This window comes from Amphibalanus amphitrite, unplaced genomic scaffold (genome assembly GCF_019059575.1).
Source record: "Amphibalanus amphitrite isolate SeventyFive unplaced genomic scaffold, NRLGWU_Aamphi_draft 000397F_arrow, whole genome shotgun sequence".
Classification (NCBI taxonomy): domain Eukaryota; kingdom Metazoa; phylum Arthropoda; class Thecostraca; order Balanomorpha; family Balanidae; genus Amphibalanus; species Amphibalanus amphitrite.
In genome coordinates this window covers 317,454-342,441 of record NW_024881891.1, presented here as the reverse complement: position 1 = coordinate 342,441, position 24,988 = coordinate 317,454, and the positions used below count along the sequence as shown (strand labels likewise).

General features: G+C 47.9%; 1 protein-coding gene and 1 long non-coding RNA gene across 2 annotated transcripts; one reads left to right on the top strand and one right to left on the bottom strand.

The window, feature by feature from the left end:
- The first annotated feature begins 3,918 nt into the window (after positions 1-3,918).
- On the top strand, positions 3,919-4,491 carry LOC122390495 (phospholipid hydroperoxide glutathione peroxidase-like). The gene has a single exon (XM_043383505.1). The coding sequence runs from the start codon at positions 3,919-3,921 to the stop codon at positions 4,414-4,416; it is 498 nt and encodes a 165-aa protein (XP_043239440.1). The 3' UTR covers positions 4,417-4,491.
- Positions 4,492-14,355: 9,864 nt separating this feature from the next.
- LOC122390479 lies at positions 14,356-18,013 on the bottom strand. Its single transcript, XR_006258163.1, has 4 exons — positions 17,841-18,013; positions 16,587-16,751; positions 16,164-16,241; positions 14,356-15,439 (listed from the first exon to the last, which is right to left on the bottom strand). It is a non-coding gene; the product is annotated as an uncharacterized LOC122390479 (long non-coding RNA).
- Positions 18,014-24,988: the final 6,975 nt, after the last annotated feature.

The window sequence follows — 24,988 nt, the reverse complement described above, 5'->3', positions numbered from 1 at the left end:
GTGAAGTTGCAACATGTTAGAACCGTGCAGAGGTTCACTTATGACACCATAGGTCAGTGACCTGCACTGACCTGAAAATGCGGTTGATGTCGAAAGATCTGGATAAACGCATTCCAATAAAGTGCAAAAAAAACACATCAAGTGGTCGCACCAACCTCAGTCAGGGTGGTAAGCCGAATTGCAGAACGGGGCTGACTTACATTTTTGACGCCAGACAGATAAGATTCCTATTAATCCGCCTCATCAAGTTCATTCTTTTGCAGTCAAAGCGCAATGTGAAATTTACATAGGCTTATATTTTCCCAGCCAGCTTAGTCGACAAAAAGTCATTTCGCTCACATGGTTGTTATCGTGAACACAATGCGACATTTGTTCACGTACTTGCCTCACATAATCAAGCCGTCCTCGTTATGAAACCGTGTTCATTTTCATAAATTCGCTGCCATTGCGCGAATTAGCCCGCGCTCGCGAAGCAGTTGACATACCATTTCATCTCCGGGGCAGTCGGCGACCACAGCCGTGACCCGACATTGGTCCGCCTCAAGGGCAGGACCAAGAGTTCTAAGAAGGGAAGGGTGGCTTTTTCTATACATGACTGGTGGTTGTCGTTTTTGGGAACGTGGCTGGCCTAGTTTTGATTGAGACATAAAATGTAAGCGTCGGCAGAGCTTCGCGTTAGTTGTGACAGAACTGACATGACATCACCGAGATGTATCTACTTGAAGTCATAATGAAGCATTCACTTCTCTGACTCTTATCCTTTGGCTTTTTCGTAAATAATAAAAACTTATCAGTTGTAATTCTCACCTGAATGTAACCAATTATCAGGTGACCTTCGCTTAAGTGTGCCGCATTTACAGGATAAGAGTAGGTATTTGTTGGTATATGTGCGCAGACTACTAGTTAAGCACAGTGAATGGCATGAATGCAGCTTAAATTATGCTAAATTCTTATGTCATGTTTAATTCAACATATTCACATCATCCAGTCAAAATTCATGAACGCTTGTGCAAATGGCCAGAGTTGCATTATTGGACTAACGGAACAATAGAACTGACGAGATGATGAGTTGTTTGCATAAAAAGTCATTTGTTTATCCAGATAACGACACATTGTTTTGTCGTTGCTTCCGTCGTGGTATTGTGCCATTTAATCCGACACGGAATATACACACGGGCGCGGGTCATGGCAAGGGATGCGGAGACGTGAAAATTTCAGACGGCTCCGGTTCCGGCTCCGGCTCCGGAGAAAAAAAACGGCTCCAGCTCCGGTTCCAGCTCCGGATGAAATGTCATGGCGACTCAGGCTCCGGCAACGGCTCCGAGTAAAATGGTCCGGCTCCGGCGGCTCCGGCTCCGGCTCCGGCTCCGACTCAGTACATCCCCTATGGCCGTGGAAATTTCAGACAGCTCCGGCTCCGGCTCCGGCTTCGGAAAAAATCGGCTCCGGCTCCGGCTCCGGCTCCAGGTGAAACGTCATAGCGGCTCCGGCTCCGGCTCCGGCTCCGGGCAAAATGTGCCGGCTCCGGCGGCTCCAGCTCTGCAGCTCCGGCTCCGGCTCCGCACCCCTCGACTCATGACCCATATATCGCCGTATGAATTCATCCGCGAGTCTCGTTATGCTTCCCCCTCTGGATGAACGCTGCCTGCTGCAGACTGTTTGATTTTCATTATCTTTGTCAGGGTGATATGAGTGACTCGTCGATTGCATCGTCCATTTTTCGGCAGCATTTGCATCCTGTGTCATGTGTGGGAGAACCGTTTGACCGAACAACATTCGGCTGACTGCTGTGTGGGTGAAAACAATCAGATGCAGAAAGCTATGAATATCTCCCTACTACGAGATATATCTTCATACTACGAGACTTCGTACTTCATTCAGCTTCATACTCGTATATATAGAAGTGAGGAGGTTGTGTGTGGGTGAGATTGGGAGGAAGGGACAGGGTAAACAGGATTGCTCCGTGCCACTGGGGTCTCATCTAGCCGATAATGAAGAATCAATGGTGAGCTAATGCTCGCACAGGGAGTACCGTAAGGCAGTGAATGAGAGTTGAGGCCTGAGGGTCGAATGGCTGCATATTCTCAGTTTTTTTTTTTTCACGCCCACATCTTTGCCTGAACCGATGGTCCTGTAATCTGTATCATCCGACCAAGAAAATGAACCTATTTTGTTAGACAATACTCTTCAGAGTGGCGTGCACCTACATAGACGTCCTAATCTCTTGGAATGTGATCCTTGGTGCAGGATTATTGAATTTTATAATGCGTTATCGCATAATGTTTTATCGTTCCCAGAGAAACGATGAAACAATTATCCCCAATTATCTTACGAATTCGGCTCATCCACTGCAGATAAAACCTCCCCTCTATGCCATTATATCAATGGCCTATCCTATGGCCGGTGGACAACCTCTCCCACAAACACAATCCCTTTGGCCTTTACAGAGCAGGGAGGAAGTGTGGTCACCTGCCATCAAAGCAGAAACTGATTGTCGGCCGGTCGGGGATGGGAGAATCAGTCGGGACATCACCATCCCCCCGGGCCGAGCGCGGCAGCCTGTCATTAGTGCTGCGCAGAGCTGGGAGGGCGAGCTTTCATCTCTGATCTCGGCACACCGTCTGATTAGACCATTCAACTGGGGACGCGCCGTGCCGGAGCTATTGGCCCGCGGCGATACAAAGAGCGAGGCGATTAGGGCTGCCTGTCGGTCCTTCGTCAACTGTGCCGGCCACGCTTACACAGAGCGACAGGATGACAAAGGGTGTTGAGTTTATCAAGGCACGAACACGAATTTGATGGTATTGTATTGTTATATGACAAGAAATGAGATAAAAAGATAGGCTTCCCGTGTTTACTTTTCACTCATGCTGCACAAAAACTTCTTCGGAATAGGTATTCGTGCAGCGCTGGCGTATTTATTTCAAGTGGGATAGGTATGCATAGTAAACAAAATCGTAAAACGGTCAAGTTAACTCCAGATGGCTTGATGTATAATGTATATGAACGTCAAATCGATGCTTTATTGAAGGAGCAGCAGGGCGAAACAATGACTCGCACCATGGCGAAGTTATATGCACCGAGTATAATTGAACTCATCATGACATCCGTGAGCTATAAAGGAGGTTCACCATCGTCATAAGCTGTTTGAAAATATACGGTCAAGTCGGTAGAACGCCCACATCACATTGGGCTGGGGAGTTAAAACAAATATCATGAATATCTTCACAGTTTCTCGTCACGCTATGATTATATAACTACCACTAGTGTATCATTCCATAACATGTTCCCAATTTTAACCTGACAATCCGACTCGGAAATTGCCAGGCGCTAATTCATTCTTTTTTCCCCTAAAACGTGTTTCAGCAAAACGCCTCTCCATAACTTTCCTCCCCTCCTCTCCACGATAGTCCGATTCATCGAATAGTAAAGCTCCCAACGATCACGCCAAGTGCGAGCCATTGTTTCGCCCTGTGTGCCTTCGACGCGGCATTGATTTGGCGTTCATCACGTCTCGTGCGTCCCCACTGGACGATGTAAAGTTCTGCCTCTCCCCTGCCTGTGCGTGAGCCCCCTCCCTGGGTCGGCAGCCGCTAAAACGTCGGCGCCGTACATTGTGAATAATAGATCAGAGGCCAGGGCGACGCCAGTTCGAAGGAGGAGCAGACGAGAACTAAGGCACGCAATCTGAGCTTTGGTGCTTTCTGTCATGCGTTTACTACATAGCATTGCTACGACTCAGGAGGTTCGAAGAATTTTTTAATTGATTTGGACGCAGTTCGCATGCTTACACACCTGCTTATTTTCGAAACATTCTAGACACTGAATCGTGCGAATTCCAAATTTGCCGCTGACGTGGCCACCGCCTGATTCTCCACGCTGCATGCTGTCCAACGCCCATCATCGCCTCTCCATCTGATGGCTTTATCCAAGGATGCCGCTTCCATCTACGACTTCACGTGCCTCGACATTGACGGCAACGAGGTGCCGCTCTCCAAGTATGAAGGCCAGGTGTGCATTATCGTCAACGTGGCCTCCAAATGAGGCAAGACCCCGACCAACTACCGGCAGTTGGTCCAGCTGTACGATACCTACAGAGAGCAGGGTCTCAGAATCCTGGCCTTCCCGTGCAATCAGTTTGATAACCAGGAGCCGGGCACGCCGAACGACATCAAGAAGTTCGTCGCGGGGTACGGTGTCAAGTTCGACGTGTTCACCAAGATTAAGGTGAATGGCTCTGGAACGGATCCACTGTGGGTGTACCTGAAGAGCAAGCAGAGAGGGACGCTGGGCAACTTCATCAAGTGGAACTTTGCCAAATTTGTGGTGGACCGCAAGGGCCAGCCGGTGGCGCGGTTCGGGCCCGGCGATGACCCGATCCCTGCTGTTGAGGATGCTGTGAAGAAGCTGCTCTGAGTGACCTGAGAGGGCCGCCGCCGCCGCCGCCGCCGCCGCCGCCACCCCGCCCGTCGGATGACGTCTCGACTGGAAACCCGCGCCGCAGGTCGGCCGAGACCGAGGAGAGGCGGACGGGGTAGCAGCGGCGGCTGGGGACCTCCACTCGAGATACTCTCAAGGTAAACGGCTGTTTAAAGGATTCCCGGATGAAAAGTCAAAGCGTTAAAAGTAAACGTATAGGCTGCTTGGTAATTGTGCTCCTGATATTCTGGCTGTTACAGGAGCGATGTCTTTGTTCTTTGATACGGTCCCCGTGTTGTAAGCAGCAAATACCGATGTCTTGAAGTATTTTCCTCATACCAACATTAAGATGAGGTTTAAGCTAGCCAAAACTTATTTTCAATGGAATGGCTCATTCATAATTGCGCTCGGTTAATAATTGTCCCCGTTTCCTGCTTAACCAGTAAAACGCCTTTTGGGCGACCAACGGAGCGAGCGAGAGGATGGGCCTTGCACGTGCGAAATTGCGAGGGGGTACCTCCAACTAACTTGTGCACTGCACCCTACTAATCGGTCTTTAGCGATGTGCCAAATTTCAGCGCAATCGGCCCAGCCGTTCTCGAGATCTGGAAGCGGCACACTGCACGTGCGCACGCGCAAGCGGGGCCCAAACTGACTTTTGCACGGCACCCTACTAACTGGTCCCCAACCGTGTACCAAATTTGAGCGCAATCGGCCAGGCCGTTCTCGAGATCTGGGAGCGCCCCCTGCACGTGCGCACGTGCTGTAGCACCCCAACCTTAACACATGCAGATGAATTATCTGATGGAGACCTAACTGTGTACCGAGTTTCAATTCAATCGGCCCAACCGTTGTGCCGTTATTGAGGTTGCAATTTTGGGGGTTCTTAAAAAATGTCCAACTTTACCACGCGCCACGTGCGGCAGTTGGCAAGAACGCATGGTGGCCATCACACCACATAACTTTTACGTCCAAGTGACATTCAGTAAAGAAGACCGCTTGTCAATCGGATGTCCCGTTCCTAAGATATTAGCTTTTGAAGAGCGTCCCCACGGCCGGCCGGCCGGCCGGCCGGCCGCTCATACTCAGGATTTTCCCTTAATTCAGTATGAGACTCCGCTCGCTTCGCTCGCTCCGTAATCAATGGTCTGCCCATGCGATCATTTTCTTTTTTCACCATAAACTCGGAAAGTTATGCAGCATATAGCATATTCGTAAATAGCGCCATCTCTGAAAACAGCCGATGGTTCTGTCTTGCTTTGCTCTGATCATCTCGATCCACCAACCAACGCACGTGCCACGAGCGCCAGCGCAACGATTGTCCATCGATCTGTTTCCGGTCAGCGTATCGAGTCACGTGATCTCAGTGGCCAGTGACCGGGCCGTATCACGTGATCTGCCTTCCGGAGACAGATGTGGGCGGGTCATGTGACCTCTCCGACCAGTGACCAATGGACCGGCCGGTGATATGTCTGTGTGTGTCACGTGGTTTGTGCGGCCAGTGACCGGCGGTGGATAGGGTGTCGGGGCTGAGGGCTGGTGCCCGCGGCAGGGGAGTTGTGGACGGCTAGCACGAGGTGGAGGCACGCACCCAACGTGACGCCTGCCATCTAATTGGTCACGCACAGTATTGGAGCCGGGCAGAGGTTATTAAAGTCGAACAAAGTTTGATGGAGGCAAGCAACAGCGATGGGGGTTGGAGTGGATTTAAATGGATTCGGGGGTGTTGATGCTTTGCGTAGCTGAAGTGAAGGGAATTTCATTGTAAAGAACGATCGATGAATGAAATACATAAGCAGCAAACACTACTGCAGAGTGCAGATGCTCAACATTCCAAAATTCACACAACCAAAAATCACATAAGGCAGCAGTCCACCTCCCGATACGACGATACGTCATCAGGCTGTATACCAGTCTCCCCACCTTATCCCGCGTGCTTCTCAGCATCTCGGCTCCATCTGTCATACTCTCCGATATGCGCATTGCTTTCATAACGAACACACCACACCCTCATGGGGCACTTCCGCTCCGGCCATACCGCGCAAGAATTTGCCGCCTACCCTCCGGACGTGGCTGGCGTCTTGCCATTATTGGTTGGCTATCAGTATGCCTCCTATCCAGTGTTCTGAATATTTGCCGTCGTCTGGCAGAAGCAGGGAGGAGGGGGTCGAAGACTGTGAGTCACTCCCGGGGAGGGGTAAGGGTTTGGGAGTGTGGGGTGGGTGGGGTGTTCATGCTGGATGCGGTGCTGCATGCAGGGCAATGGAGGTTACTTTGAGGCTGGGTGGCAGCAGCAAAGGCAGGTGGAAATGCGTTAGTTAGATGTTATCATGAAAGCTGCAGTGTTGTAAGAAACAATTAACGTGCAAATAAGCGCCGAACACAGAGCGGTGTTGAATTTCACTTATGAGCATTGGCGGGCTCGCATAAAAACTTACACTTACGTATACACGAAATATTTGAACTTCCCATTTATATCCACCGAAATAAACATAGTTTTTACGCGACTATCTAGGTTGACTTCAATTGTATTCACATGTGTTTTTTATTGCCTGATTATGATCTAGATCACTAACTAGCAGGTGCCAGGTGGTTGTGGCGAAACAAAGCTGAAGGGGGACATGATGTGAGGGTAGGAAAAAAGTTTTGAAGGGTGACCTCACATACAGTGGCATGGCTATTAATCTTGTGCTGCTTGAAGTGGAACGGTCGGACCTCCTACATGGGAAGTGCTAGAAACCGACTCGTGCTGGTCAGGACTAGGAGAGATTACTGTGACCCTTGGTGGAGCGCCGGATGCAGGGAGGGGGCTGCAATCACCCACTTATTAAATACTTGGCCCACGTCCGGCCGTCTAATAGAAGCCGCCACTGGCTATTCACTCTTTGTCTTCTATTCTTTACACTTGCCTTCTCGGCAAAATTAAAATTTTATATTGCGCACGCTTCTGGAATTGTCTCAAGCTCATCTGTCGACACCCAGTGGATGGAAAATGTGCTTCCGCTAGTCAGAAGTGTTCTTTGTCTCAGTCGGGCGAGCTACAGTCGCCGGTGGACGCCATCGCCGACTATAACACTCGGGGGACCAATAAATGTCACGGGCCTTTTGGCTGCCGTTACAACTAAATCGAATTATGTCACGCCCGTTTCCGACGTTCAAGTGATTGCATGGAATTGGGCCGTGTGGCCCGAGGGAATCTTCCGAAATAAGCGGGGGCGCTATGCGTGGTCCTGACATTGGGCATGTCATAAGGTAGGGATGTGGTACCACCGGGAAGCTCAAACGCAGTCGTTTGGCGGATGTGCGTCGATTGAAGTGGCGTACGAACAAAGAATGGAAAGACGGTACGCGTTTGCTACAAAGAATCAAAATCTGAGAACTTTAAATAGCATGGAAACTGACGACTGGAAAATGTTCTACCATAAAACATTAGTTCCAAATTCCAGCAAAGTATATGCGAGCTTTGATCTGTAACAGCCCGCGCCTCAGGTCTGAAACTACGTAGCAGGATTTTACATAACATGCATTCAAAGGTATAATTATCTCACTACAAACCGTGCCTGTCGTCGTGGTGAGTGAGTGCCATGATCAATCTCCGTCGAGGAATCTACCTGCACGGCAATAGTCTCTGCAACCATCCTGTGTGTGTGTGTGTGCACACACACACACACAGGATGGTTGCAGAGATAAAAATTTTGACTGATAAAAATTTTGACACCCCACATTACATCTGACTCCTCTTACAGGTGTCAGTGATCTCTAAATTTGGGTTCAAACTCCAAAATTTGGAGAGGTCGATCTCAATATATGGTGTCCGACACCAAGAACTGGTGTTGTCCTGAAGGTGTCGCGACTCCCCATGGGGCAAACGGGCTGACTCCCTTGATTCCAAGACTCCAAGAGACGGTGTCACGACTCCAGACGGGGGGAGTTGCGACTCCTTCCTGTAAATTCCGACTGATTGGTAAAGGTGTCCGACTCCACAGAAAGGCTTCGTGGAAAAGGTGTCGGGACACCTTTTTCCGTTCGCAGGGAGTCGGACCCCATTACAAGGTGTTTTGGACTGATTTGTAAAGGTGTCCGACTCCACAGAAAGGCGATGTGGAAAAGGTGTCGGGACACCCTTTCCCGTTCACAGGGAGTCAGATCCCCTTACAAGGTGGTTAACCTCGAGTGTTAGCCAATCAGAGCGCGCCGTCCACCACTGATCGAAATTGGATGCTCATGCTTACACATCGGACATCGTTTTAAAACCAACTTCAATTAATTAAAAAGTTAAATTTTCCTTCCAGGTACATACAAATGTCAACTTCGGTCATATTTCCGATGATTTTTTTTGGGGGGGGGGGCCAAAACGGCATGAGGCTCAATTTGAATATATTTTTGTATTTTTAATTAAAGATAAATTTCGGCAAATCCCAAAAAATAGTGGCCTAAATCCGAAGAGTTTTTAGTTTTAGGGGCACCCTACCCCTTCGCTAAAATGCCCCTCCCATGACAGGTAGCTGGATCCGCCAGTGGCTGCCATCCATATGTTTGACCCATGTCATCAGAATATTTTTGCAGAGCCCCACGTGGCGCCACGTGATAGTGACGCGTAACACGTGGCTGCATCGTCTCACGTGACGGACACCACCGTCTTTCCGGCGGATCGCTACGTCGAATGGTGCCAACCCCTTCCCGATTGGTCCACGTGCACTGGAGATGCTTCGGCGCTATTGACTCTGTATTCTGGTATCTTCTCCCGGCGTGCCGGCACCCTGCGTTCCCTCCCAGCGCGACGGAGGTGCCACCGACGAAGAGGTTGCTAGGCAACGGTATTTGCTTGCACTGTTCTATGAACTCAGGTTTCTATAGCAACCCCGTAACAAACCAATGAATCTGAACAGGTCTCCATGGCAACCATGATACCAATATTGTTATAGAACACGTTGTCTTGCAAACTTAGTTGCAACTATAACTTTGTTTCAGCTATCCTAGTTTTTAAGAATCCAAAAGAGGAATAATATAATTAAATTTATTATAATGAGAATTGTGTCTATAAAAAACGAAGTTAATCAAAAACCATCCATCAAAACTCAATTATTTTTAATGAATATCAGGTTGACATTGGTCAACGTGAGAAATGTTAGTATATTTCTGGTAGAAAACTCCATCCAACCTGTTGTTATAGGGCCTTGCTGGCACCCTTCCGTGGAGTCAGAGGCCTCTGTGACGTCACTTCCTGCAAGGCCCTAAATACAAGGTTGCACGGACTAATTTCTACTAAACCTACCAGAATATAGTTTCACGGTTAAATATTTAAATAATTAATCAATCAAAACTTCTTCATTATTATCTCGTAATCATTTATAAGCAATTTTATAAATATACTTTTAATTTGCTTGCCATTTACGGACAAAATAACTTTCTAGTATTGGGTCAACATAGTGGTGTAGCAGTAGGAACCATATCTGGTAAAACCCCAATGCCTACATACAGCAGAAAAGCAGCCACCAGGTGTCGCCACAGTCGCCCCACAGATGTCGCGCGCGTCGCTTATCGCCACACTACCGATTTCCATAAGGACGCATATGTACGGATATGTAAGGGAAAGTCGCCCTTAAGGATTACGCTTACATTCTTTGCTTATAAGGTCGATGTTTGGAAATTGGGAGGGGCTCGGCTATTTTCGACCACGGATATGGCTTTATCACATGATGAGGAACATGCTGATAAGCGTTTAATGTGTCATAACAGCACCCAAGTATTTTAAATCATTTTTCAAAAATAGCCGTTCTGCCGTATCTTTCAGTGCAAGGTGCCGTCGGTCATCCCCGACGTTACGTCACGCCGGGGATTGCCAGATTTTCCTACTAGACTTCGACGCCCCCTGACTTCCTGCATGAACTGGCGCATGAGCGTCTCAGTCGGCGCGGAGCTTGGTCCGGTGCGCTCGCGCGTTCGGCGTCGCTCGGATGAGGGTAGGTGAGGGCGGCGATAGGCCTTTACATTTATATTCGGTGTTTGCATACATATTCTGGACTTCCTCAAGCTATCGGTAAGTCGCATTGTACCTACCTATTTTTGTTTTCATTTCTGTTTTCGCCATACGGGCCCTGTTTTGAACTTGCGCCGATTGCGATGCCTACGTTCAGGGTCGTACCTATTGTGAAAATCACAGAGGGTGCTTTGCATGTATGCAGAGTTGTGAAAATCCTGTTTGAATGCAGTGGCGTCGCAACAGATTTTCGATTAGGATGGTCGGGTTTAAAGGAAAAGTGCCACCTTCTTGAAATATGAAGATATCGTTGGTTTTTATTTTGACATTATTATTTTCCATTTTCTTTTCAAAACCGGTGCCAGAAGTGCATAATTCGCTAAAAAGTATTTCAAACTATTTAACATATTGGTACTATGTTTATACTCTCTACCGCAGCTACTGTATGATGTCATAGCAATGACGTCACACTCAAGCCAATCAGCCTTGAGGAGGATAGACTCGTCGGACTGTAGCGGTTGTAAACAACTTGTCGCCCCGTGTGTCTGCCCGTGGCGCTAGTTATCTGTCGAAGGTAAGGGTGAAAGATGGATATAATGGCCATGGAACGCTATTTTAGGATTATTGGTGAATAGCAAGAATATAGTTTTGGTGGTTTGAAATTGTTTGTCCTCAGTGATTCGCTTGATTCTCATTATGCGGCATAAGCGGCTGTTTGGTTACATTGCATTTTTTATGATTGTGTAATTATTATGATTATGTTCCTCCAAAGTAGGCATCACATATCAATCTCAAAGGCAGATCATCTTCTTTTCATGCCTATAATTTTCTTCAAGAATATTAATAAAAAATATTCCATTTACCCCTGCCTATCATATATCCCATGGAGCTGCCGGTGGAAGTAGGCATGCAATGTGACCTAGCATTGGCGATGTGGTTAATTAGCTTTAAAGTACTATGGAATGCTAAAGGTCATCATTTAGAATGGTTTTCAAAACATTCCACTAGGAAATATTCATTGAAACCTGAAAATTACTTACAAAATGTAAATGTATAGCCACGTCTCAAGAGCATTCAGCCGTCTTCTCAGTAAATATATAATGAAACATAATCTTACCTGACCTAGCCTTACCTACAACCTACAACGTACGGCATTGGTAAAGCTGGCATCACTGTCAGCGTATATTAGTTTGGTAGGTTGTGGGTAGGTAGGTTGCAGGTCAGTAGGTAAGGTTAGGTTACAGTTAGGTTAGATTGTTTTTAAGATTCCTTTTATCTACACATTTACCGGTTAGCGCTGACGGTGACACCAGCTTTACCGATACCCAACCTACCACCTACAACCTACAACCTAAAACCTACATTCAATGGTGGCGGGTGGTGATAATTGTTATACCTATATGATAATACTGGAGATAAATACCATACAGATTAGCTGGTATCCATGACACACTTTCTTAAGAAGAAGGTCTTCTATTAAATCATGTCTATTTTATAGGAATGAAATGATTTTTGTTGTAGTCACATTCCCTACTCTGACCATCATGTCTGATTATTTCCAGTTACCACTGACAATGCCCAAAACAAGAACAACAAAGGCCCAAAGGTGGCTGTTTGGTAGTGCGCAAAGCTCCTGGTAAGTGGCATCAAAGGATAGGATGTTGTTGTTGTTATGGGTTAGGGCGCGTAGCAACTTGGCTCTTGCGTCCAACATCAAAGGATAGGATGTGCTTTGTTATTTCCAGGCACGTAGCCAGGATTTTGCTCAGGGGGGGGGGGTCACAGGTTGTGGCCTAGTGTTGTACCCCCTCCAAAAAAGGAAAATTTCTCTGATTAGGCCCACTATTTTTGGGGGGTGTGTCACAGCTGTTTTTATTTTAAAAAAAATCGCCATCACCGAGGGGGGAAGGGGCACGAGGGCATGGCTCCCGTGCCCCTCCCCCCTCCTTGGTTACGTCCTTGGTTATTTCTGAGAGTTTGGATATCACAAAGCTTTAGATATAAATTAGAATGTAATAAGAAGCTTACAGCATTGCACCTTTCCAGACACTGATAATTCATTTGCCTTTATTGTTTCAAAAGTCAATTTTCAACACAAAAAAGTTGAAATTATTAACTCAAATAATTGCAAATATATACTTTGGTAATTTGCCTTTCGCATCACTATCAACAAAATAATCAAGGGTGACTAAATATGAAATGTTCCTGCATGATCTTCATCGTGAACAATTGTCAAGGTATGATGTTTGCGTGTTGAAATGTTATAAGAACTTATGTCATAAAAACACAACTTGTAAAATTGTGTCTTTCCATATTATTCTGCAAGTAAGCCTTGGAAGGAAGAGACACTATTCCGTCCTACAGAAGCCATTTAGAAATGTGTGACATGTTCAGCACTTTGAGTCAGTCGGTGCCCGGACCTCAGTCGGCTGTATGACCGTCTCCTCGTCCTCTTTTGTCGGCTCCGCCCCGTGCTGTTCTATAAGGGTGTCTGACCCGCTGCCGCTATCCCCACTGTGAGGTCTGACCCGCCGCGCGCTGTCACCACTGTCGGCCCTCTGTGTGCGCGGCAGGTGGTGGTGGACGTCTCTGCCCTGACGCGCGGCGTGCGTCTGCTCAGTGTGGAGGTGCCGCTGACAGCGGTGCCGGCCGGACCGGCTGCCTCTCCGGCGGCCGACATTGAGCGCGGCACGTGTCCGCCGCCGTTCGGGCCGCTGCAGCTGCTGCAGTCGGCGGCGCAGCTGTCCGTCTCCGTGTCGCTGGCCGTGCCGCTGGACCTGCTGCCGCGGCCGGCGCCGGCGCGCTGCGCCTACGGCCGCCTGCTGGCCGTCGTCTCGCAGCGCGGCCTGCAGCGCAGCGGCGTGCTGCAGCTCATCCAGCAGCTCAACGAGCCGCCCAGCCCGGCGGCGGCCGAGGGCGCCGCGCCGCGCCGGCCCGGCGACGTCAGCACACCAGGCATCAGCGGCTTCTGCCTGGCCGACCGTCAGCTGCACCTGCTGTTCGCCGAGGGGCGCGCCGACGCCGAGCTGGAACAGACGGCGGCCGCGCCGCGCGCTCTGCCGCGCCGCGACGCTCTGCCGCGCCGCGCGCTCTGGCCGCTGCCGCTGATCGCTCGACTACATGCCACCACTCGGGCGTACTGTTTAGGGAGCGCCTGTACCCGCGCCAGCCGGCCGCGTTCCGCGTGCTCGAGGACCGCCCGCTACGCGCCCAGCTGCTCGACACCCGCCTCTACACGTTACAGAAACAGGAGCCGGCGCGCGCCGTCCGCGCCATCAGAGAGTGCTTCCGCACGCAGTGGCTGTCGGAAAATGAACCTGCTTCCGAACGAGGCCGGCCTGCAACAACTGCTGGCCGGCTGTTGGCCGAAAAAAAACGCCTTCAACCGGATGTCAGTTGTCAAATCAACGCGTATTAATGCATTCACTAGGATGGGCTTACGTAAAGCTGTAGAATTGCAAATATATAATGGCACTGTTTTTGATCCGTTCGGTATGCATTGGTATCATATGATCTCTCATTCACAGACGATCAGCTGCGAAGACCCAGATCCGTAGTAGAGGGCTCATCGAGTCCGGGTCCAGCTCCCCGTACTTCCTCCACTTTGGAAACACCGCAGCGCAGATCACAGTCATACATAATATTTAGTTTTCATTCACTTCATAACCGAAGGTTGTTTGATAGGTGATATGCTGCTTGAGTTGCACCCCGGTATATCAATACGAAGCTTCCGTCCCTGCCACATACCAGTGAAGGAGGCGGCGGAGGCGGCGGCCGGGGCCGGGCTGCCCTGCTCACCGACACAGTCTGTGAAATGCCCCAACAACCTTTAAAATTCAACAGGCTTCATAAATGTTTTTTTGCACCATATTTTCTCGCGTATATGAAAGCTCTAAAATGTACAATATTCCTTTCAGCCACAAGCGATATAAAAGCTCTACAAAACGTCATGTCTCTGTGTGCAAGAAGGACACATATATTGTGTATAATCGAGCGTACATGATCTGCAGCGCTGCGGAGGGCTGCTCGGTTGCCGCTTTTTACCAGTCGGCTCTAGGTCGGACATATGGGTAAACAAAATGGAATAGTAATATTAAACAATGCTACCTGCTGATGCTACTGGGCCTCTCATTGGTGAAGAACTGGCAGCCAGCCAGCGTGTTTTTGTGAGAACTGTTTTAACAGCAGCAACCGAACGGCTCTCGGGCCAGCGACCAGTGAGCGTAGACAGCACAGCGCTCCGTTAGGCATCGGCGGGCAAGCACGCATTAGCTGCTGGACGGACCGGCCGCCCGAACATATTTGTCGGTATCGAAAGTATCGTGAACCAAATGACTGCTAGCGAAAAAAGGACTGCCTCTCGTATCCATGAAAACATGTGTTCTACAAAAGTACATAATTGCTTAGTTGTCGCCAGTCACTCATTGCACCATGGCGTCAGTGTGGGGCCGCGCCCCGAATCATCTCAATCGCCAGGCAAAGCATCTCAATCGACAGGCACATGGTAGTCCAGCTACGAATCCGAGCCGCGGCATCCCGTCTATGTATCTACATTACACCACAATCGAACACTGTCGGGACACCCGAGACAGCAGTCTCCAATGTAACATCAAAACCCGCCACTCGTCTAATATCAGAAAAATGAGCATTGAGTACCTACCGAATATCGACTACAGAAGATTACAATGGGGTGCAGATCTAGCAAGAGTGTCGCGGTTCGTCTCGGCACGGCTTACAGGCCGCCGAGCCCGCGCAGGTGACCGCCAGCTCCACCTGTTCCACCTCCGGCGCGGAAGCTCGATCACAAGACTGACCTCAGTCGGCACTCTGTGCTCGGCACAGGGCGACCGGGTCAGGAGCGGGCCGCTGCCGCCAGGGCCGCGGCCACCAGCCACGCGGCAGCGCCCGCGCACCGTCCGCCACCACCCGCTCAGCCCAGATGCGCGCCACGGCGTCATTGGGGCTTCCCTGAGCAGGATCGAACCAGAGCTGCATGCACGGCTCCGCATCCGCCGTGAACTTCCACGAGTGATCCCACACCTGAAAAAGGCGCACGGTTTGCGTCACAGCTCGGCTCACTTTCACAGTCCACGCACCGGCAGCAATTAAGGGCTACTTAGATAGTGTGCTAATAGAGCGCAATCACTTAGCTTAATCCATATAGTCAACCATGAATTGTTAATTACGAGCGAGCGAGCGAAGCGAAGTCTTTTCAATATCACGGAAAAGCTCAGTATGAGCGGCCCGACCCGGCCCGGCCTGTAACGCTTTTGAGAGGCTTATATCTCAGCAACCGCTGGACCGATTGGCCTGCGGTCTTTTTTTTTTGTTGGCTAGCCCTATTCCCTCTACCCCGTAATTGACTACTCTTGATACATTACAGGGACCGTCGTGGCACGTGCCACGTGAAAAGTCAAGGGTGTTATTTGTCAAAAGTTGCAAAAGAAGTGATTTTGAGAGGCTCATCTCAGCAGCCGCTTGGGCGGTCTTGCGGTAAATTTTGTAGGGTAGCTGCACCCCTTCAACCAAAGGTCGGATGCTCTTGATCTATGTGAGTGACCCCCACTGCACGTGCAAAATGCAAAAAGAAGAGGTGCCGAATTGTTCCCATTTCAATAACTCTGTAATTACTGGGGCGATTTAGCTGAAACTTGGCATACAGGTAGGCAGTAGGCACCCACCAGGCAATGCATTCCCATATGTTGCGGTTAGGGTGCTACTGCTTAGTGTATTATGTGTAAAATAAAGGACGCTTGAATCTTACCTGAGTGATGTCCATTTCTTGATCACTTTCATCTGTGGGTGACCGAGCAGCGACAGCAACCCAAGGCGTATACGGAATCTGTAAAAAATCAGCACACCGTTACCACATGTTTTAATAAAACTTACCTATAGGGAGGTAGCATAAAATACAGATCAAAACAATAACATACAAACATACAGATATTCGGTTAGGTTGAAATGGCTAAAAAATATAAAAAATAAGGGCAAGGTACTAGGGCTGTAAAGCTGTAAGGGCTCGGTACTAGTAATAATTTTTGGCTAAAAATATCACAAATAAAGACTCTGCACTAAAGCTGTAATGTCTGGTACTAGGAATAACTTTAGAGTGAAGTGTTACAAAAACAATATTCAAAGTCTTTTGATAACTTTGCAGGCATTTTCATCACTTTTAAAAAATACTTACATTCTGATCCGGCACAGCACTGTTCTTTAGACGCAAACGTTTTTGACTGTGCTTATCATGGTGCGCACTTCTTGTTAAGTTTAAGTGGTCATGTGGTCTTGGCTCATTGGTCATGCCACACACCCTCATCCACTTTTCTCTGTACTTCTTTTTTTAAGCGGGAACCTAAAAGTAAAAAAGGGTCAACACATGCTTAGTCCATGCAACACATACTCTGTGTATTAAGCTGAATAGCTCCACTGAGCCCAGTTTCACCAAGTGCGGTAAACTAAATTTTGGGGTAGTTTTTGTAGTTAAGTAGTGGGGTAGTTTGGTAGTTTACCCCAAATTGAGTTTACTGCACTTGGTGAAACTGGGCTCTGGTGAGTTTCCTTTTCTTGTCAGCACATAAGTGAAAGAAAACTGTGTAGACAAGAGATGAACCAAACCCCCATGGAAAGGTAGGTGTTACCACAACCAGGAAATGGGATTTGAAGGGCTGGATAAATGTGTCTGAGTTCTGCCTTTCAGCCAGACTGGAAAACATCCATACACTACGCCGGATGCCCGTGAGCCCCTCATGCGCCAAAATTTGAAGCAAGCAATTTTGAGCTGAAATTCCAGTGCATGATTTCCACTGAAAGTTGGGTGCCTGTTTGCACCAAAATTAAGCCACTTTTACATAAAGCACATGTGCATATCTACCGACCAAGGCTATATCAACCAGACAGATCGTTCCGGGGCCTCGGAGTCAGACGCTCTTCCCTTTCTGAGCGTCTGAATTAGTTAATGTTCCCATGAAAACCCAATACCACAATTTGTGTGGCACACTGTAGAATCTTAAGGTGAAACAAGGCCCAGGCCGGAAGTTCCGACTCTCTTCAGACCTGCCAGCGCCCGCAGGGCAAGTCTGCTGCTAGATTGACCACAGCGTGTCAAAAAATTCGGTGACAGCCATTTGCATAAACATTATGCGCCATGCGGTCACCCTGCGCCTAAAAATTCAGCTGCCACCATGCGCTGAATTTGACGCATGCAAAATTATGCTGGATGTGCGATGAAATTTTCGGGGCAACGCCGCAATCACGCCACTTCGCATGACATATTCGGCATAACTTGCGTTTTTTTATCCAGTCTGGCATTTCAGTTGTGAAAGCCTGAACAGTTCAAAAGGGTTTGCTAATCCAGGGGAGAGTTCTGTGAAAACAAAAGTAATAAAAGAGCCATTGCAATAAATAAGAATTTAGGTACCTACCTAGGTACCTAGGTACTTACTTGTGCACAGTCACACGCATATCAGTCCCGACCCGACGTAGGTCGTTTGCTCCGCGGATCACGCACTTCTTCATCGTTATTATAGGTATTTGTTCGAACAAAAATGCCCTGATTTCGGATCAGAGCCACGGTATAAAATATGGTATACTGCCTTGCATAAGATAAAAATGCATTTTAGCAATTGGCTACCAAACGAGATGTCATCTGTTCAGGGCATAGCATAGGTTTACTTTCATAGACCTCATAAAAGTAGCTCATGAAACTCATCACCAATCAGCGCGACGGATTTCAAGATTCGATTGCGGATGTTCATCCGCCGGCCGATTGCCAGAACAGACAACGAAAAATAACGCAACTGCTCGTGGTCTGCTCGCTAGTACAGGGATCCGTGCCTGATCAGTACTGCTGCAAGCTGATTGGTTAAAAACCAAAGCCTCGCCGCGGGTGGCTGTATTGTCGGATAAGAACGCATTCCTGGGATAAGAACGCATTCCTGGCATATTTTCTTTTAAAATTGCCGATAACTACGAATGGAGGCCGAAATCGGCCGTAAGGAGGTAGACAGAGAGGTTTTCGGACACGGGCTACAAGATGGCTATCTCAGTTTCAATCCCCATGTTAAAGGTGGCCCTTTTCCTTTAACTACACATGGACATTGTTGTTTGGTCAACACCACATCGATGAGGCGATTGCTATCAGAATCAAGAACAGAATTACAATGTAGTTATACACTGGGCCATACGTACGCTATTCCACATAGGCACAATGAACGACGTGATACAATATCATTCCGATCGGTGATACTGTCTGTTGTTCTGACAGATAGATTTCTTAACCCGCGCGGGGCTGGGGTCTCCAGCCGAACGCGCGGGGCTGGGGGGGGGGTAAATTTTACCCCCCCCCCCTGTTATCTCCCGAACTAACGGTCCGATTTGGAAAATTCAAACGCCAATCGAAAGCTCTCATCACGAACTACTAAAAACATGTACTTAATTTAAAGTTTGAGGTCAAGGTCAAGGTCAGGTCAAGGGTACAAATTGCAAGTTTCTACAGTATCGGTCTTGCACCGTAGTTGCCGAAGAATGGAGTCATGGACTGAGACTGATCGCCCAAAACGTGTTCTTAGGCTACCAAGACAATATTCGTTGCATACAATATCATTCAGAGGTCAAGGTCAAGGTCAGGTCAGGTCAGGTCAGGTCACCAAAAAACAAAATATAGAAAAGGGCATGTGCGACACATGTTTTATGGGTCACTTTACTCATAGAATTCAATAGGCACACTCAATAAGTGATATGGACCACCTCTGGATGAATTTCAGGTCGAGGTCAGGTCAAGGTCAGGTCAAGTGAGGTCAAATTTTGAAGTTGGTTGTTAAGGCCCAAAAAGGTGTCTATCTGATGCAGTTTTTCACGGCGAATCGAATGGTGCTATTTTTGTTTCCGTACGAGGTCTAGAACTTCCAAAAAAGTCATTTTTCAAAAAATTTGTGTGTCGTGACGTCATAAAAGTTTGAATAACTCCCACATTTTTGAACCGATTCTTCTAAAATTTGGTATGTAGGTGCACATAGACCACTTCTCTGACATATATTCCGGTTTTTTCGATAGACTCAAAATTTTGGATTTTATAATGATTTTCCCGAAAAAGTCAGTTTTTTGAAAAAAATTAGGCCAAAATCCAAAATTTTCAAAAAACCGAGATAGCCATTTGATAGACAAAGTAAAATTACGTATAACCTTTTTTGTTACGTCTTGATTCCTTTAAAAATGAAGATGTTAGCGGCGTTTGAACTTTTGCCGTTTTTGAGGCGAAAATGACGAACATGACGTCACTAAAACGTCAATTTCTCAAAAAAATTTCCGACGGATTTCGCTCAAATTTTCAGGGAACGTGTCAAATTGATGTAAGAAAAGGTACTGAAAGTTTGGCGGCGCTGCGCGCCGCCGTTTTTGAGATATCGCAAAAATTCGCGAGGGGGGGGTAAAATTTACCCCCCCCAGCCCCGCGCGGGTTAATCTTCCGTGGCGATCAGAATTTTCAGAAGTCAGAACGTAGCTATACCTAATGCGGGCACGCAGCCCATCTGGACCCGTGTAGAGCCGGTAGACGGCATCTGTCCGGTGCAAGTTCGTGCCTGCAACAGTACAGGACAGCACGGGTTAATTGGGCGATGGGATCAAATTAATTACCACACAGGGTCATTTGTCAAATATCACAATATAATAACTTTAAGCTCATGCAACTTGCATTGTCATTTAGGCAGCCTGACCACAACAAATATGGCACTGACAATTTTCTGCTGGCAAAATAAATTGTGATCATAAATTTTAAGCCTCTTTCTCACCTCTGTTAAACTCAGTACTTACAAAGATGCCAAATGCAACCAAATTTATTCAAATAACTATTTTCAGTATTTGCAGTCGACTAAAACGAATATCGCATACAGCGGCACAAGAAAAGTCACTCACCAGCCGCGTGATTCTGCTCAGCTTCCTCTTTTACAGCAGGACTGGGTCCCGGTCGACCGCGGGCAGTCCCAGGCCCAGCGAACGCGAAACCCGGTGGCGCGCCGGCCGGGCGGCGTATTCGCCAATAGTATTACACGAATCGGCCCGACCAATAGCGTGCCTCTTGAGTGACGTCAGCGTGGCGTCATACGTTCGGTCCTCGCCCTTGGTGGAGTCTATTGAAGCTAAGTTTTAACTTAAGGACATTTAAACTCCGTTGTACGTGTTGCCGCCGCGGCGCAGTGGTTAGAGTAACGGAATGGTGATATGGAGGTAGATGGTTCGAATCCACACGGCGACATCAATTTTCGTGTTATCTGTCATTGTGCGTTTTTTTTGGATACATTTGCAACGGCGTGCACCTAAGAAATCAGAGGTAAGCATTCTTCAAATGAATATGTTGCATATCCAAGAGAAATATTTGCAGTCCAACCGATTGGTTCGGTTTCGGTATTTTCCAATGGTTTTTGTTTGAATTTGGTTTGGTATCGGTGTTCTGATTTTCTGTGATTGACAATTGACATCACTAATGCAGGGTTACTTTTAAAGGGGGGGAAGAGGGGAATTTCCCCCCTTCGAAAATTCCGCTCCCCCTTTCAAATCGTGTCTGAACGGCTAGGGAGGGAAGGGGGAATTTCCCCCTTTCAAATTTATTTTGGAGCCCATTTTCAATCAATTCGCTATTCAGATTCTATAGTCATCGTTAATCAGATTCTCGTCATCAATCAACGTTGCTGGCGTTAAGATAATTATTAATTTTCAATTTTCGGTTCCATCCAACCATTTTACGTTCAGTGCAGCAGGAACTCCAGATTTGACCCGATACCGATCGGATAGTCGGTGGGACCGTCTCTTGTCTTGTCTCTTCCGTCTTTTCGCAATCACTGACATATCGGTACAGGCGTCGGCGTAGAAACCGGCGGGGGACGGGATTACCTCTCCGAACCAAGGGTGGATACAGGGGGAGGGGGGCAATGGGCCATGGCCCCTCCTTTGACGCAAAAAGAAGGTGACCCCCTTTTGGACCCCCTTTTATATTCTGTGTTCTTTCTCAGAAACGACCCATTTATTCACGATTATTTTCACTTTTTCATCGACGCCAAGGCCAGACATCTAAAATTTTTGTCCCAATATGACAATGGCCGTGTTTAACCATCCTCCAAACCGGAATCATTGAAGGAAAAACAACGTTATTTTTGTCCCATAGGCATCAAAGCTTTGAGTAATAAATGACTTTTCTCTTTATGCAGCATTCACGTTCATCTGCTTTGCATGCAGAGCAGGGCGCAAAAAAATGTACCTCATCACAGCCGGCTTTCCCAATGGAACTTTCACTGCTCACTAATACCTACTAATAATAATAATTCAAGTTTTGTGCTTCATTAGTTTTTGTTCGGATATCACTGCCCACCTTGTAGTTGTAGAGGTTGCAGTTTTGTAGCGCCGTCGTTTCTCTACATACACGACCACACAAAGAACTTTGGAATTGCTTAACTGTAGCTTTTGTGAGCGTTTAAGAATTTCATGTTTTTTGCTCATTTTTGCTCGAACAGTTTGACATCAATTACTCCTGACCTAAGGTGACCTAAGACTTGAAATTTTGTGCGAAGGTTTCAAATTGATGCCCGGTAAGGTACTAAAAATTTGGCGGCGCTGCGCGCCGCCGTTTTTCGCTTTTCAAGAAAACCCACATGGGGGCCAAAATGACCTCCAATCAGGGCGCGGATTAACCTCTCTCTTTAGAAAGGCGTTACTTAATGTTTGGCCGGGGTATACCTACTAGTTATTGATACCACTGATAGGTTGATACTACTGATTGGCATTTGCAAGGGCGCAGTCAAGTTGGGACCTCCCCGCCCCTTACAGCCAAGGTAGGTGCGTATATTTTTTAGCAAAATTATTTTTTGGCAACCTTCCAAAATAAAGTGGCTGAAACCCGAGGAAAGAATAGGATTTGGGGGTAGGTAAGGTTCTGCGGGCTCCATCCTAACGAAAAACCTAATGGTATTGCCGCCCACCCCCCTTTCAGATGCCCCTGGATCCGCCTTTGCCCCGAACTTTATTCCCCCTCTCAACTTTTCCTGTAAAAGTAACCCTGCACTAATGCATAGTGCATACTATGCGAACGTAGCCAATGGAAAGACAAATGGTGCTGGGCGATGACCATTGATCAATATTTCTCACTGCCAATGGGTGATAGCACCGAGCACGCAGCTCCTGCTGGATATGACAGGGGTGGCGCTGACCTTTTGAAAGTAGGTGGCACTTCAACTTGGCAAGGTAAAGTACCTAAAAGTAGCGAAAACTAAGCTAAAAATCGCACGCTGGTTAGCATGCAATTAGATAGTTTTCATGTAAGAATCACCATGCACAAAAAAGTTGGGCATAGCTGTTAGCGTAATCAGGGGACGAGATTATTAGTTTCCAGCCGTCAAAGGCGTCATCTATAGGAGCTATGCCTTAACTATAACTTTAACATTTCTGCCACCAGGGGATCGACAGTATCGACAGTACCGTAACACAATTGGTATTTCAGGTACAGACTGCAACTGCAGTTCTTTTGCAACTTATTCCTTAATCAGATGAATACTTGTCATAGATTTACTGGGCGTACGATATTGGCGTGCGAACTTAGGGCCTAGGGGCCAAAAATGCGTGTCTAAAACCGACTTCTTAGAAAAGAACCGCAAAAGCAGGAATCGATCCATCAACCTTACGCTCATCACACCGAGACTCTAACCACTCGGCTACGACGACACACCGTTAAGTGAATTGCCATATACAATTGAAAAAAGTCTCAACTCAAATCTGGCCTCAATGCATGATTGTCACGTCGGATGGCTATGACGTCGCACTAGAGATGTCGCTAGTTGGTGGGCCGATTCGTGTAATACTATAGAGGCCTCCACGGTGACGTCACAAACTATTTTTCGTAACTGGCAACGCTGACTGGTAGGCAAAACAAACCGGGCGATCGCGGCCATTTGCACTGGCGTCTCGTGGTTTATCGGATTGTGAGAGCTGTTTTCGATAGTTTTTTCTCTAGTTTGTGTTTTTGTTCGTGATGTACGACTCCTCACGATACAAAGCAAAGCTCTGCCTGGGAGAGAAGGTATTTCCTGATCCGTACAAGATCGATGAGGCCTACTGGATCTCGGACAGTTTCGAGAAGCTCCCACTCGTGCTGTTTCCAGATATATTTGCGTATCTGGTCTCCACTTCTGGCACTTTCACGTCCGACAACTTGAAAGCTTTCAAGTCACTAGATGCTTGGAATGTGTTTTTGTCTAGTCATGTTGGCCCACTCAAGCTCTGCTCAGTGGATACCAGTGGTGTTTTCGTGAAGGCAGAGGTACAGGCCAGTCAGACGGCTTCAAAGTCGTATAATGCATGGGTGCTCTGCCACCCCAATGGCAGTGTTATGTCTGCCCACTGCCAATGCATGGCAGGACTTGGAGAAGTGTGCAGCCATGTGGCAGGTGTGCTCTACAAGATCCAAGCAGCCGTACTCCACGGACTGACAGAGAATGCACCAACAAGCAAGGCCTGTCAATGGAATCATCAGACAGCTACGAAGAAGGTGGAGCCCAGCAAGGTCCTTGACATTGCAGCAGACATGGGCATTCCTGCCAAGCGAAGCAGCGTCGAGTTCATCATGTCTGATGCTGCATTTCAGACAGAGCTGCAGGATCTGCCTGCTGGGTGTGCGCTGCAAAGCTCTCTGCCAGTCAGTGGTGATGTTGTGGATGGCAGGACTGAGCTGCCATATCCCATCTACAAGATGTTCTCCATCTTGAAGAAGATAGCTCCTAGTGATGCTGAGCCATCGAGGAAGTACTGTGAGATGCTGGTTAACAAACTGAAGAAGATGTACCCTAGTGATGTGATAGGGAACGTCGAGCGAGCTACTGTGGATCAGGGAGGATCGAAGGAGTGGCTTAACCAGAGGCATGGAAGGGTGACTGCTTCAGTGTTTGGTGAGGTGGTGAGCCATGTCGAGGGGGGACGACAGAGTGCATCATTGGTGCGTAAGATCGTGGAGCCAGCGTCCTGTAAGCTTACAGTGCCTGCTGTAGTCTGGGGACATACACACGAGGCAGATGCTTGTGTTGCTGTAGAAGGGGTTCTGAGCTCTATGCATAGTGAGCTGACAATTCGTAAGTGTGGGCTGTTCGTCAGCCCTGACCACCCCTACCTGGCTGCCTCCCCAGATGGTATCATTGAGTGTGCATGCTGTGGGACATGGGTTCTGGAGGTGAAGTGCCCCTTTAGCCTGAAGGACAAGTCTCCGCAGGAGGCTGGGTTTCTAGATGAGAATGGGCACCTCAAAGCAGAGCACCCGTACATGATGCAGGTGCAGGGACAGATGATGGTCTGTGGGCTAAAGTCATGTGCATTTTGTGTGTATGTGCCGGGGCAGAAGCCCCATGTTCTGGTGATAAAGTACATGGAGAGCATGGGTGACTACCTGGTGAAGGTTCTTGAAACCTTTTATGTGAAAGAGATTGTGCCAGCACTCCTGAAGTGATGTCATAGCTAGCGACTGTGCCGGGTGCCCATTAGTGCACATGTAGGTTGTTCTGTCACTGACACCAGATGGTCGTGTTGATTTTGCTATGCTGGCTGCATTGATCATCA